The sequence below is a fragment of the Oncorhynchus masou genome, chromosome 32 (assembly GCF_036934945.1).
Source record: "Oncorhynchus masou masou isolate Uvic2021 chromosome 32, UVic_Omas_1.1, whole genome shotgun sequence".
Taxonomy (NCBI): domain Eukaryota; kingdom Metazoa; phylum Chordata; class Actinopteri; order Salmoniformes; family Salmonidae; genus Oncorhynchus; species Oncorhynchus masou.
In genome coordinates, this window is record NC_088243.1 from 64,952,448 (window position 1) to 64,967,486 (window position 15,039).

Here is a 15,039-nt window from a genome sequence, read left to right on the forward strand (position 1 = left end):
TAAGACTTGACCAGTTGAGCACAAAGTAGCCTGTTTCTGTAATAATAAGTATTGCTCTGGTTATTTAATTGTTAATACATGAATATTATAATTATTACACTCACACGTTTCGCCCTTCTTCGTTTAGCTCACATTTGATTAAACACATGGATCTGAGCATTTGTTACAAAAGACTGCCTCCGGAAAGACCGCTTATTCTATTTTCCGTAACAGATACTCCAGCATTCCTCTTGCATTTGCATGAAAAACATCAAATGAAAGCCATTCATTTAACGTTGTTAGACTAAGGTAACGACGTGATAAATATGGATTTTACATATATTATCGAATGACATGTAAACGAAAGCTTGGTTTTACCAATTATGCATCATTATTTCTATCCAATCTTCTGTAACATTTGTTGTTCGTGTAGACTGCTAAATAGTTTCCCTTTCAAAAATATTGTGATGTGTGTGATGAGGCAAGCAGTGAATCAGATGCCTTATATCGCGTTGTGGGTCACACTGTTCTTTACCCAAACTTAGAAAAAAACATGTAGGCCTATCTGGCAAGGTCTGGCTGAGTCACTCCACAATGCACCTATAAAAATCTAGTTGACTTTTCAACCACAACGATTCCAAGCGATTACACCAATTGTGTAATTACACCAATTGTGTGCACTGTCTGAAGAAACTCCATTGATCTGGTTACAAGTGTTACAAATGTGCCGAGAGATATTCAAGCAGACTGCAGTTAGAACAGCAAGGATGCGGGGGAGAAAGGCAACAACCCTCCTATTTCCACTGCCTCCTATTGAGACTTATTCATTAGGAACCCCATGCTAATCAATTGCTATTCATGGTCGTTTTTCCAAAACACACCCATTTTTAGAGACGCAGATGCGTGCCATTATTGCTGCCGACTCAGTAAAAACTGTTTATGTACGGTAAGGCGGGTTAACCTAATCAATCATGTTGACCACTTTGTGTTAAAGACCATTCTTAAACCATATGGCAGTGGAGTAGTCGCAACATTCTTTTCTGCCGCCCCGGGCCCTTACCAACTTGTGACAACTGTCAGGGAGGGAGTAAAAAGGAAGAGCTTGTTTAACTGCCGCTAATTGTGCAACTTTACGCAGAAAGCCACTTTCCACACAAAGAGCAGTAGGCCTTCAATCAACAGAAGGATATTCAGATGTTGAAATCACGTGTAATAACCAATATTTTGATGTTAGCATAAGGAAAACAATATTAAATTCTAGATAAATGTTCACGATAATAAAATGTTGCCTTGCCATTGTATTATGTCACAAACTGTAGACTAAACCAATACACATCGAGACAGAGGTAATTGCAGATATTATCATGAAATATCATACCCTTTATTTACATATTATTGATTAAATAGAATGGTACAATAAAATTAGGCATTCGTTATTTAATTTATATACAGAACGTATAGCGTGTAAAAGTTTTGGCATATGTTTCACTAGATATTATTAATTAATTTTTACATGACTGCTATTGCTTGGAAAAACTTTTTTTTTTTTTTTTTTTAATAAAATGTACATCAAGATTGATCCTACGCTCCACTTACATGGGCATTTTAAAAGTTACAATTGGATCTGAACTTGGGGACATTCGAGTTGAAGATCTTTAATGTCCTTTAGCAGCTGAAAACGGATGAATAGTTAAAAAATTGCACCCCCCCCCCCCAAAAAAAAAAAAAAAAAAAAAAAAAAAAAAAAGATACACAGAGAAGAAAAACACATACTTAGCGGTCTTGATCGTGTACTTTAACACTAAGTATGTTTCATTACCTATTGAAATAAATAGGTATTCCTCAAATAAATGGGTGAAATTGAAACGGGGACATCTAGAAGGCTTTAAAGTCCCATTAATGTAATTAAAATGGAGAAGAGGAGAAAGAAAACTTTTCTTTTAAGTTTAACTGCTATCAACGTCAATATCCGTGCAAAAGTTTTGAAAAATGCGCTTTCTTAAAACATGGGCCTACTGTCAATCGTCCACCTCAATCTCTTCTTCCTCTGAGAATTCGTCCGTGGTTTGGTCTCTGGATGAGGAGGGGGACTGAGGAAATGCTCCGTGTCCTTGTGACGACGGGGAGATGCTAGGGGATATTGCTCCAGAGCTTCCTTGCAGGTCGTCATTGTCTTCCATGTTGACTAGCTTTTGCAGGGTTTGTGGTGGGACTTTTTTGAGCGACTCCACGTCTGCTTTCATCTCTTCCAAGTCTCTCTTGAGCTTGGCCCGTCTGTTCTGAAACCAGGTGATGACCTGAGCATTGGTTAGCCCCAGTTGCTGAGCTATCTGGTCTCGATCGGCCGGAGACAGATATTTCTGGTACAAAAAGCGCTTCTCAAGTTCATATATCTGATGGTTGGTGAAAGCTGTCCGGGACTTTCTCCTCTTTTTTGAGGTTTGCCTCTGTCCAAAGGCGTTTACATGCTCACGGCCTTTAGGGAAACGGAAATACAGAGTCACTTTCCAAAACAATATCAGAACAATATGTCTACAAGTGTCCTAAAGTGTGCCATGATAGAATCAGCAGCGTTGTAATTGAAGTCTTGTTTTATCGAATATGTAAAGCAGTTGCAAACAATTGTTATTATTATTTTGGGTATGGTTTGGTAATAACTTGCGTACAGCATTCTATAGAGACAATATGCAACGAATAACAGATTCATGTTTTACACTGTCCATGCATCATTAGGATTAAAATATTTATCAATATCAGGATTGAAATAAATAACATACTACCCAATAAAACAACCAACCTATAAAACGTTGACACTTAATTACATTTTAAACCAGGAAGCACAATAGAACATGTCAGTTTAGAGGCCTCCTTTTCCACCCCAATAAATTGCAGGTTTCCTTATATCCTACTGTTAAGTATCGCACAAATAAAATTAAACTATGAAATAATAGCCAGGGATAGATATCATCACACAGACTAGGCTTGGCAATAGCTTGACACATATTGCAATGCCTTTAGAACCACACTCACTGTAAACGTTTGATAACAGTTGACACGATAGGTTATCACCAATGTCTGTTTCGATGATTATGCATGCTTAGGCAATGCAATCACTCACTGAATCTGTAAATGTAAATATTAAAACGTTATGTCAATGTTGAATATGAATCATTACCTTCAGCTGCTTGTATAACGCTGACTTCCAGACCTTTAAATGTTTTGCTGGCTAATTCCTCCAGAGCGCATAACGGCGAAGAGGGAGTGCTAATACCGTTCCTTGCTGCATTTGAGCCGGACACTTTTTCAATAACTCTCGGCGGACAGAGATTTGCAACTGACTTCTTCACAGAGGGTTTGCTTAGGATATCCTCAATGCTGAACGGCGTCAGTGGCTTGTTGGAGTTGGCCGGGGGTGGAAGCTGGTCCAAGGGACCCCGTCTCCTCTCCTCACCGCTGGACTGCAACACCGAGCCTGCCTTCATGTCTTTACTGGAGGTCATTGCAGTCCCAAGGAATTACTGCTGACAAAGACTAATTATTTCATTCAAATGGTCGTTTAAACGTCCACAAGTGTTTCCTTCAAATGTCGTCTTCTTCGCAGCCCACTCTTTAGCACTTTCAGTCGAATTATGCAACTACACTTTTCTAAAATGTTTCTCCAAAATAACCATGGTTCGGGCGTAGGTTGCAGTTTCACAGGCAACCAAATCGTATTTCCTTGCAGAGAGAGACAGTTCCTCTGCGAAGTTCCATGGAGATCTTTAGAAAGTATAACTGTACTGGCTGGGGGCGATTCCCTGCAAGGAATAAGCTGTCTCGAGGAACAAGAAAAAGCAAGCAACCGCTAACGAGTTATTGTTGATTGGGCGAAGTTCAATTAGAGAAACACTAGCTACACTACTTGCTGACCCGCTGCTGCGTCTTAAAGGGCCAGACCATTATAATTAATTGGACGCGAGAAGAGGAGGAGTTTCGTCTCAGCAATGTTGGGGATGTTTGAGGAGCGGGAGATGGCTTGAAATGTTTATGTATTTTCCGCCCCCCCTTCCCACAGGCAACATGCTCTCCGTGTATTCCTCTGGAAAGGGAGATGATGCTCATTTAAACAATGCCATAAGCATTCTTGTGTATAATGGTCAACTCTGTATTATTATGGTACACAGTAGGCCTAATTGAGTGATATAAAAAGAAACGGCACTATTGGCACCCTTGTAGCTTAATCATACAAACTGATACGAGGGATTTGAAGGCACTTATGATTCGGAGACAAAAGGATTGGTGGATAATGTGAGTGCAAGCAACCCCAAAAGCTTGAACAGGATAGGCAACATCAAACTGCTCACTGCACGGTTAGTCTAATTTTCAATTATGCTATATAGTAAGCTAACGCAGGTAACTCAAATGCAGTAAAATTAATTTTGCAATGTGACAAATGTGCATTATTATTAGACTACTAATGTCTAATATTACTAATATTTATTGAATGCATTACTATTTTGATAGACAGGACTGTATATGTTATTACTAAATTATCAACATAATTGTTTTCTTAGAACTATACAAAAGTAAGCCCACATAATTATTAACATTACATTTTAGCATGCCCATGAAGTTTCAAGAACAAAGCATAGACATGCATTATCCTTCCTGTCGTGAGCTTATAGTTTTGGATCTTTTGGCAGAGGAACCACTAAGATAAACCGTTAACCCTTGATACCTTTATACTTTTTTTGAACAACAATGGCTGCAGCCTACTTTTATCTCCTGTAACCGTATAGCAAGCCAAAGAGACAACCTGGGAATGATTAGGAGATAAATCGTGCATTGTAGGACAGTGTTGAGTTACACTATAATGTTCCATAAAATGTCCTAGAATAACATGCTGATAAATCTGACGCCGTGGCCAGTGACAATACTTTATGTGATCTGTTTAGCTTGCAGGTAAAGAGACGAGACACAGAAGAGTTGTCACGCTGCCATTCTCTCCCCATCGTTAATGATGTGAATTAAAATTCTGATGATGTCCGGGCTGTACCATGTAAGAGAGTAGATCAGAGAATGAAAAAGGGGCAAGTTCGAAAGCATCGAGGATCAGGTTGGTTGTGTGTGTTGTTTATCCATTGAGCAGACTATTAGGCCTACTTCATTTGACACAATAACACCTATTGTAGAATATGCACGAATTAATAGTTCGTTATAAAGATTTTTGAAATGGGTTTCACGGCAATCTGAGGTATGAAAATACCCATCATGCTATGTTGCATGCTATATGTTTCAATAATTGCAATTACAAAATAAGCAATGTGCTTCGACAGGACTTTGATCTGCATGCACATAGCGAAATGTTGTTTGTATTTTCGTTTAGCCTATTCAAATATAATATATTGAGAAAAGTGTTTACAATTTGTATTACATATTTTTTAAACCAGCTCCATTTCATTGTGTATGGTGCACACGTAGGCTATCATAAAATGTATATTTGTACCCTAATTAGGCTAATCGCAAAAAGGGAACTATTCTAAATGAAATAGGACAATATCAGCATATGAATATAATGCTTTTCACCATATTGTTTTCTAATAAAAACATTCGATTGACATGTTTACAAAGTGTTGGAGGATTATTTCTAATGTATTTTACTAAGCAAATGAACACCGTGCTCTCTCAGCAGTGTGGTAGAAAGATGTTAGATTTAGAGGTGGCAATTCTGAGCTTATTCCCACATCCCTACCGTGCGTGTCAACAACATCAACTATCTATTTCAAACCCGAGGTGCACTATTGTTAATGTCCAATGTTGCGATTATTTCATTGCGTTGTAATAATCGACTGAAATGATAAATGTCTTTCTTACATGAACCATTAACAGTGAATAGAACCTTGCAGAAACACCATATTGTTCGTGCCAAGAACCCCATATGGTGACATTCGTGTAGGGACGAAACCAGGCCAAATAGCATAGGAGTTATAAAACAGCACGAGATTCTATTAGCTTGGATGGAGACCCGCTGTCTTGGATGTCATTTAGCAATATTGAGAGGGAGGTTTTCCGATTAAATATGTATAATTCATTCGAAGGGCTCTGTTGCCTACAAACAACATTTGAGGTTATAATATTTCAAAGTGGTTTTGGCTATACAATACAATGGAGGTACAGCCTCTCTCAGCTAGATGCATCGATTGGGCCTTATAAAATGAACATTTCCTTCCTCTTAAAAAAACACACATCTGTAGGCCTATCACACTAACGTCATTAATGTGTTGCTTAATCTGATGACTTGTTGTAGGATTTATCCTAGCTCAAATAATGATGAGTTAAGTAGAATTATAGGCCTAGGCCATCCATCGAATTTATATATTTTTTAAACTACAGCTTGATAACTATAAACCAATGTCTTGTTGCTGATCAACAATTTCATTTTTTTTTTACTATTTGTTTGCGGTCAGTGCTATCGTTGGGACGTCCCTAACCCTGAACCCAATCTTAACCTCTAACCTCAACCATAACCACAACCCTTACTTAACCCTTACTTAACCCTTACCGCAACCATTTAAAATGTAAACTTCAATGGGGGTAGGGAGGTCCCAAGGATCCCATTTAGCAGGACTATTTGGTTGCAATGATTTTATTACAATACTGTTCTTCTTCACGTGTTATTATTTTTCAACTCTACCTGGAAAATAACCCTTGCTAACCTTTTACAATCGCAGTAGCCTTTAACATAACATATGTTTCTATATACAGGTGAACTTGGAAATGGAAACGAACCACCCATGTTTATTGATGTCATAGGCTAATATTGTCTTGATGAAAAATATTGACATTTATGCCAACAGACTTGGTGCAATTCATAGTTTCGGCCTATTCAGGAAAAAACGCAGTATGTAACGTTGGTGTTGATATCATAGGGTTCTTTCAGAAAGAGATACAGCTGCACTCTACGCCCACCAAGAACACAGCGGAGGGCAAACGAGCCATGGAGCGATGGAATGAATGGAGTGTTATATTTCCCTCAAACGCGGCAAGCATTGATAGTTCTAAAGATAAGTCCACCGATATCTCTTTTCCAAACATGTTTCCAATGATCTTTACGGTCTCAAGCGGAGCAGTGCTAATTCCAAAGGTTTTCTTTGGCTTAATTTAACCATTAATTAGAAACAGAACACCTGACATCATCAATCATTAACTCTTCTGGGAGTTGTGTTTTATATTCGCCAAAGCTCTATCTCCAGTCAGTCAGTCCCCTTTCCCAGAGCTGCATGGTCCCCGGATAGGTCACATATTGCTCATGGCCTTTCAGTTTTCCTGGTACAGTGAAGATTGGTTGGGGCTGACTATTGAAAAGACGTATTCAGACTATCAAAATATAATCGCCAATAGAACTGGCCTTTGGAATAACTGCAAACATAAACAGTTGGTTGTGAATGTTGATTTTCTGATTATTTAGGCTGCACTGCGTGGTTTGTCTTGATGCTTTGAAGATATTCGAGCAAGGATAAAAGTACCCTGGCCCGGTGCGTCCAATAAATTAGTAAAACCGGAGAAACATACTGTAATTCTACCAAATTGTGCTAAAGCATAACATATGCAGGTGCATTGATTCGGTCATTTCTACGCTTTCTCTGTTGGTCTCTGTCCATGATTTAAATACAATTATTATAGACTGATAATCTCTCATCGGCAATATTATTTGGGCTTTACAAAAATGTTTGAAACGTGGCGCGCCCAATGCAATACTACTGTGTCGAGTGACACATCTGAATATCCTTAAGGTAGCTAGACCTATTATGGTTTATTCATCACCTTCTTGCTATAATCGTTACTGACTCCTGTTGCAAAACAAAACAGCTGTACTAACAACTTAAATATAACATGATACAGGAACACTCACATTAACGTGGGAGTTATGGTGACACATGAGAGTGGTATATACTTGTTGTAAAATAGAGGGCTTGCTGAGTTCGCATCAGTTGTGTTGGTCCCCATTGTATCCCTATAGGTCCTGTGATTTTCTGGGCATACAGGGTTGAAACATAAGATATTTGTTTATGCAGGCCCTGAATTTACAACAGTCCTAACGCTGCGTTATGACCGAGGTTCAATCTTCAGTACAATAAACTGATGTGGGGTCGGGGAGCAGGCCAGTGACTTCAATGTATATGCCTTCTAATGACATTACCTTAGTCCTAGTGTGTCCATAAAGTGCTTGCATTGATCGAATTGTATAATGCCAGCAGGGCACGTTGACAAGATATCAGTAGTCGACCATTTTGATCACAAATGGGTTTGGGCTTTATAAGATGCTACACAATGAAGCAGTAATAAAGACGAAATAATCGTTGTGATATTGTGGGCTTTCACCTCCTCATTCAATCATTATTTTATAGGCATAACAATTCATAACCAATATTTTCAATTGTAAACTGTAAATAGAAAAGTATATTATTTGTATTATTACAATTATTGATATTATTATAATTTTCAACAAGAAAAATAATGGTAGGCCTACTAATGATAATGCAGTCATTCACAACATTCTGTCTCTACTGGAATCAAGGTTTACCAACCTAACAAGAGAGCGAATTACAGGCGATTTCCCTTCAAAATGGTAGTAAGCCTATATATTCATTTTTTTTGCAATGTTATCTAACATCATTATTGACTGCCCTTATTTTCTCTGCACCGGCCGAAACATGTAAGGCATAAACAAGCTTTATTGAACGCAGCGATCGTTTTAAGCAATGATGCATTCTCAAGGAAACACTACTGTCAATAGTTCGTGTATATGTGATCTTGAGTTGCTCGTGCGTTCTAACGATAATCACGGGTACACTAGCCCTAGTAAACAACACATCATCACCACCCCTGAATAAGAGAAAAAGTCAGTGAGCGCAAGATAACTCCCTGCTGTGTGCGTGTGTGCGTGTGTGTGTGTGTGTGTGTGTGTGTGTGTGTGTGTGTGTGTGTGTGTGTGTGTGTGTGTGTGTGTGAAACTGGGGAGGGAGAAAGTGGAGGCTTGTGAGTGCGCGCGTACATGACAGGCAAGGTGGACGCGTAATCTTGGAGATAAAATATCTCCATCCATTCTCTCTGTAGGCGTGCGTGAGTGGGTTTGACGCGTGTATGGATGGAGAAAAGAACATGAATCCCGGTTTCAAGCACCCTCTCTTAAGCATCTTAAACAACAGCAATCGTAAACGTCGGCCTTTAGGTGCTTAGGCTGTTACATTGCGCATTGCCTTTGACAGTGTCATATTCCACGGTGTTTAGTACCTGTTGTTTTTTCTCTCCCTTCAGCCACTGGGTTGACAAATGTTTAGATTTCTAAACGCGGAACCCCAAACGCGCAGGGCCAAACCGCTTCGCAGCCCTATCACCTTTGCACAGTTGATTTTCTCTCGCCGTTCAGAACTTGAAACCCCCCGGGAAGCGGTGTTGTTCGACAGTAATGCTCCATTGGAGTCCATTTAAGATCATAAAGAAGGATGTGGGAGGCCAAGCGCCCGACCAGAAGGGCTTAACGAAGATTACATTGCATTAGTACATGTATCTGCACCGTGGGCCATAATAGGCTTTATTAGCCTGTAATGATCAGAAACAATTTAAGCACCTTTAAACTAACCATAATGTCAAACACGACTAATAGGTTAGACTGAGCTAACTGTACAAGTCCTACTGCAAAGACAAACACTTTGAAATGTATTCATATTTTGTAAATAGCTGATTATAGGCCTAAACTATTATTGTTGTTATTATTATTATAATTATTATAATTATTATATAATTATATTATAATGACATTACATCAGTTATTATAAACTGGATGGTTCGAGCCCTGAATGCTGATTGGTTGACAGCTTTGCTCTTATTACGTTGGTAACCAGTTTATAATAGCAATAAGGCACCTCTGGAGTTTGTGGTATATGGCCAATATACCACAGCTAAGGGCTGTGTCCAGCCACTCCGCAATGCTCGTGCATAAAAACAGCACTCGGGCGTGGTATATTGGCCATATACCACACCTACTCAGGCCTTATTGCTTAATTATAAGACTTTTTATTTTACTTTTGATAAATTCATAGCCCATACATTGGTTGTTCTTATCTTCCGGATGACACCTGTGAGTTCCAGTCTGAATTTGATGTCTCCACTCAATACACTATAGTAGAATGTTCTTCATCAATTAACTACATGTGGAATCACTTCAATCTAAAGGGTGGACATTGGCTCTATTCAGTATTCACTGTGTACTGTAACGTATTGTACCCACAATTACAGATTTCATTTTTCAATAACACACACACACACACACACACACACACACACACACACACACACACACACACACACACACACACACACACACACACACACACACACACACACACACACACAGAGCAATCTTGATGGATGTTTGCCTTTGAACATGGCACCAGTAGACTAATACAGAGAGAAGTGGGACAGATCAAAGGGAGGAACCACACTGTCCCCCCAAATGGATGCCAACTGATGAGAAGATATGGAGCAGTTGAGCCCAAGCCATTTATTATTGGTTAGATGTGGGGTGAGCAACCATGGTCTGATTCCATTTTCAGGGTTTTGTTTTCTCATGTACAGTATTGCTCACAAAATAATGTAGCATTATCCTGTATGGATGATGTGCAGAACTATGTTGTCGTCCATAAAGATCATTTCTATTTGATGCATTTGAAATGATCCATAATGATCCATACATTGATAAATAACCATACATTGATAAACCAAACTAAGTTCAATTAAACAAATATTAATGCCAAAACTGAATGAATTAGGATATAAGGTTTTGTCCTCCCCCCAAAAACACAACTTATTTCCATGATCTTTGGAGTTAATCATTCATTATTATATTCAATGTAGATAAAGCTGTGTATCGATGTTGTTAACAAATTAGATGTTGTTAACCTTATTTTGTCTGCACTGATTGTCAGTTGCTCTGGATAAGAGGGACTTAAATGTAAAAGGCAAACACATGACAGATGCGGTAGGTGTTATGTGCCTATTTCACACTAGAATGTTAAACTGAGACATGCTCACAACCTCAGCACAGGAGCAGACTCATAATTGGAAGAGCTCAGATTGGTCAATTGACCCCAACATAAAGCCTACCTGATCTCATGGACAAATGGTCATGCTATGTTTTATTTGGTTATTTACTGAACCTTTATTTAACTAGGCAAGTCAGTAAAGAACAAATTCTTCTTCACAGTGAACGGCCTCGGAACTGCCTTGTTCAGGGGCAGAACAATGGATTTTACCTTGTCGGTTCAGGGATTTGATCTTGCAACCTTACATAATGACGTTTAGCAAAATAATTGGACTTATTGTGGTTTAGGACTTATTAGACTTATTGCTAGGTTTACAGTTAGGATTAAAGTTTGGGTCATGAGACCAAAACCCAAAGTTGATGCGCTAAAATTAAGCTAACTCAACAAAATAATTTTGTTTTCTTTGCGCATGACTTTCTACAGCTATGAATGGATAGAGTATATTTGGTATGTGATGTTGTTCTTGAGGCTGTGTATGTTCAATATTACTTTTTCAATGAAAAGTTTTTCAGTGAAAAGTTGAAGCTGCTTGTAGTAATACTGCTGTGTAGTAATACTACTTAGGAATAAATGACTCATGGAACTGTGAATACAACTAAACAGTCAGAAAGGTACTCTTCAAACAAGAAGCCAGAAAGTCAGTCATTACAAACATTTGAATGAATGCCCATATGGAAAGCTTCCATATTACCATAACTATACTAACACACACTACCTATTCAAAATATAACAGAAATGTGTGTACATTTTAGGGACATCTGTTCTTTTTGTTGGACGATAATTAATTTGGACTGAACTGGGACTCATATCCACAGTGTCACTGCACATATTTTTGTGAATGAAGATAAATGCTTCTCTGAGTACACTCTGTACCATGGGAGCCGTCAACAAATTAATCACTTGCAATTCTATCCACGGCTACTTGGGCACCTGGTGGGTCCCAATACACGTTCCGAGATAATGAGGGCGCATCGGTGCAGCATTTTACGAGCAGAGTGTCGTAGTTCTTGAAAAGAGAAAGAAAAAATGAATAACTGAAGCCACCTCTCCAGAGAGGTATAGTTTCTTGAGATGGTTCGGCGCCACGACCTGAAGCAGATCTCCCCCTCTTCACATCAGGATTTCATTAAGCCGTGAGCAGCCCCTGCGCCACTTTGCTCCCAAACCAAATGAGGAAATAGCTCGTCTGGCCACTGACAGACCCCGGGTTTGGCCGTAAAGATAAATGACCCAAAGTATTAAAGTTTAACACTTTGACAAAACCCACCTGATCTCAGGGATTAATGCAACGAAAAATCCATCTGCGTGAAGGACTCAGAGGTGAGTAATGGCTAGGCGCTGGGAAGGTCAAACAATATTTAGGATAAGTACATATCCAGCGTTGAGACTTAAACTTTCCCAAGACATGTACAATACATGACCAAAAATATGTGGACATCTCATTCCTCCAAAATCATGGGCATTAATATTGAGTTGGTCCCCCTTTTGATGTTATAACAGCCTCCACTCTTCTGGGAAGGCATTCCACTCGATGTTGGAAATTTTCTACGTGGACTTCTTTCCATTCAGCCACAAGAGCATTAGTGAGGTCGGGCACTGATGCGATTAGGCCTGGCTCGCAGTCGGTATTCCAGTTCATCCCAAAGGTGTTTGATGGGGTTGAGGTCAGGGCCCTGTGCAGGCCAGTCAAGTTCTTCCACACTGATCTCGACAAACCATTTCTGTATGGACCTCACTTTGTGCACGGAGGCATTGTCATGCTGAAACAGGAAAGGGTATTCCCTAAACTGTTACCACAAAATTGGAATGTCATTGTATGCTGTAGCATTACGATTTCCATTCACTGGAACTCAGGGGCCTAGCCCGAACCATGAAAAACAGCCCCAGACCATGATTCCTCCTCCACCAAACTTTACAGTTGGCACTATGCATTCGGGCAGGTAGTGTTCTCCTGGCATCCACCAAACCCAGTTCCGTCCGTCGGACTGCCAGATGGTGAAACTTAATTCATCACTCCAGAGAATGTGTTTCCGCTGCTCCAGAGTCCAATGGGGGGCAAGCTTTACACCGCTCCAGCCGACACTAGGCATTGCGCATGGTGATTTTAGGCTTGTGTGTGGCTGCTTGGCCATGGAAACTCGTTTCATGAAGTTCCTGACGAACAGTTCTTGTGCTGACGTTGCTTCCAGAGGCAGCTGGGAGCTTGGTAGTGAGTATTGCTCCTAGACGTTTCCACTTCACAATAACAGCACTTACAGTTGACTTACAGCACTTATAATACATTTGACGGACTTGTTGGAAAGGTAACATCCTATGACGGTGCCATGTTGAAAGTCACTGAGCTCTTCAGTATGGGCAATTTTTCTGCAAATGTTTTCGATGGAGATTGCTTGACTGTGTGCTCGGTTTTATACACCTGTCAGCAACAGGTGTGGCTGAAATAGCCAAATCCACTAATTTGAAGGGGTGTCCACATACTTTTGTATATATAGTGTCATAGATTCTATATATTCAAATCTCATAGATTTGTGTGTGGACGCTCACACACGTGCACATGCACGCACACTACTGTTGTCCAAATATCAAGAATAGTATACTACTTACACCAGCGTTATTACCACATAAGCACAGATCGTGCAAATATAACTTGTTATATCCACCCTGTGACTTTGAAATTATGTCAATAATGTTGTCTACTTTTTATAAACATTTGGATCATATGAGTTGTTCAACGAAAATTACAAATAAGCAATGCTAAAGAATATAAAATGTCAATGTAAGACATTTGTTCGGCTTTTCAAAGTATCCCGTCCCATGCCATTTGAGTGAGCCAAAACTGTAATACCCTCTGGTTTAGGGTTTAGGCTAGCCCTGCAAAAGAAAGACAAAAAAACCACATCTAATGTCGGGAAGTAAGTCATCTTTCATGGAGAGCGATGCTCTCCCCTGTGAAACATCTTTCACCCTGCGAGGCTGAGCACTAATAAGTGTCTTCATCCAAAACAAAGGGTTACTCTGCAGCCTACCTGGCCAGTCCTAACACAACACAGGACATCAGAGGGTTAATAGGCCACTTAGAGTAATGCATCAATATAACTGAAAACCAGCCTGCTAGAGCCTTTAAACACCACACACTTGTAAAGCGAAAACACAGCATGAGCCACTGGGAAGTCAATGGGGGTGTTAACTTTATGTGTGCAAACAAGAAAATTACATTACATGTTCTACTCATTACTGAAAATGACCTAGTAATAACAATCATGGACACTGGTTTAACCCTGGTGCAGAACCACAAGCTAGAATTGTTTTCGGTTCTGGAAAAATAGCAGATTGATGCTTCCAGTTTTCAAAGTAAGAGGCAATGGTTAGGAAGTTATGCTAACAACACCACTGCATAAACACTGCTAAGGCAGTATAGATTTCATTCCAGCCTACTTATCTATCACTGACACTACTAACTGGCTTTCACAACAATGTTCGCTTGTCATTTTTGAAAATGCACAAACTCCGCTTTCTCTTTTATTCTACTCGGGCTCCATCTAAAACGGACAGGAAGTTGGGCAACATAAATAACAAGGGAGTGAAACTACCGAGGAAGGTCTTGGCCCAAGCTTCTCCATAACTTACTTTGTCACTGGGAAATAGGCTCACACCCAGTCCAAATCATAAGCGATGATTCCTCGGAGAACACTGTGCATGTCCCAAGGGCGAGAGACCTTTCCTTAGGCCCAAAATAGCCTTCAGTCCAAGCTATGCCCTGTTCCAGGTAACAAACAGACATACTGTATGTTCTAGTGGAAAGTCTAGGTTTCTAATTCGTTTTGCTGACAGGCCTCCCAGAGCCAGTAGTATTTTCTCCTTGTGCTGTTTTGTTCAAATGTCCTAGACGAGAAAGGAGAGAAAAGATAAATATAAAAGGAAGGTGCACAAGAGGATTGCAAATTTCCATGCAGTTAAGGAGTCAACAATGAGGATA

General features: G+C 39.7%; 1 protein-coding gene across 1 annotated transcript; it reads right to left on the reverse strand.

Moving 5' to 3' along the window:
* Nucleotides 1–1,744: 1,744 nt before the first annotated feature.
* Nucleotides 1,745–3,479, reverse strand: LOC135527075 (transcription factor LBX2). The gene is made up of 2 exons (XM_064955725.1): nucleotides 3,155–3,479; nucleotides 1,745–2,455 (listed from the first exon to the last, which is right to left on the reverse strand). Exons 1-2 carry the CDS (start codon nucleotides 3,477–3,479, stop codon nucleotides 1,998–2,000), a joined length of 783 nt encoding a protein of 260 aa, XP_064811797.1. The 3' UTR covers nucleotides 1,745–1,997.
* Between the last annotated feature and the right edge of the window lie 11,560 nt (nucleotides 3,480–15,039).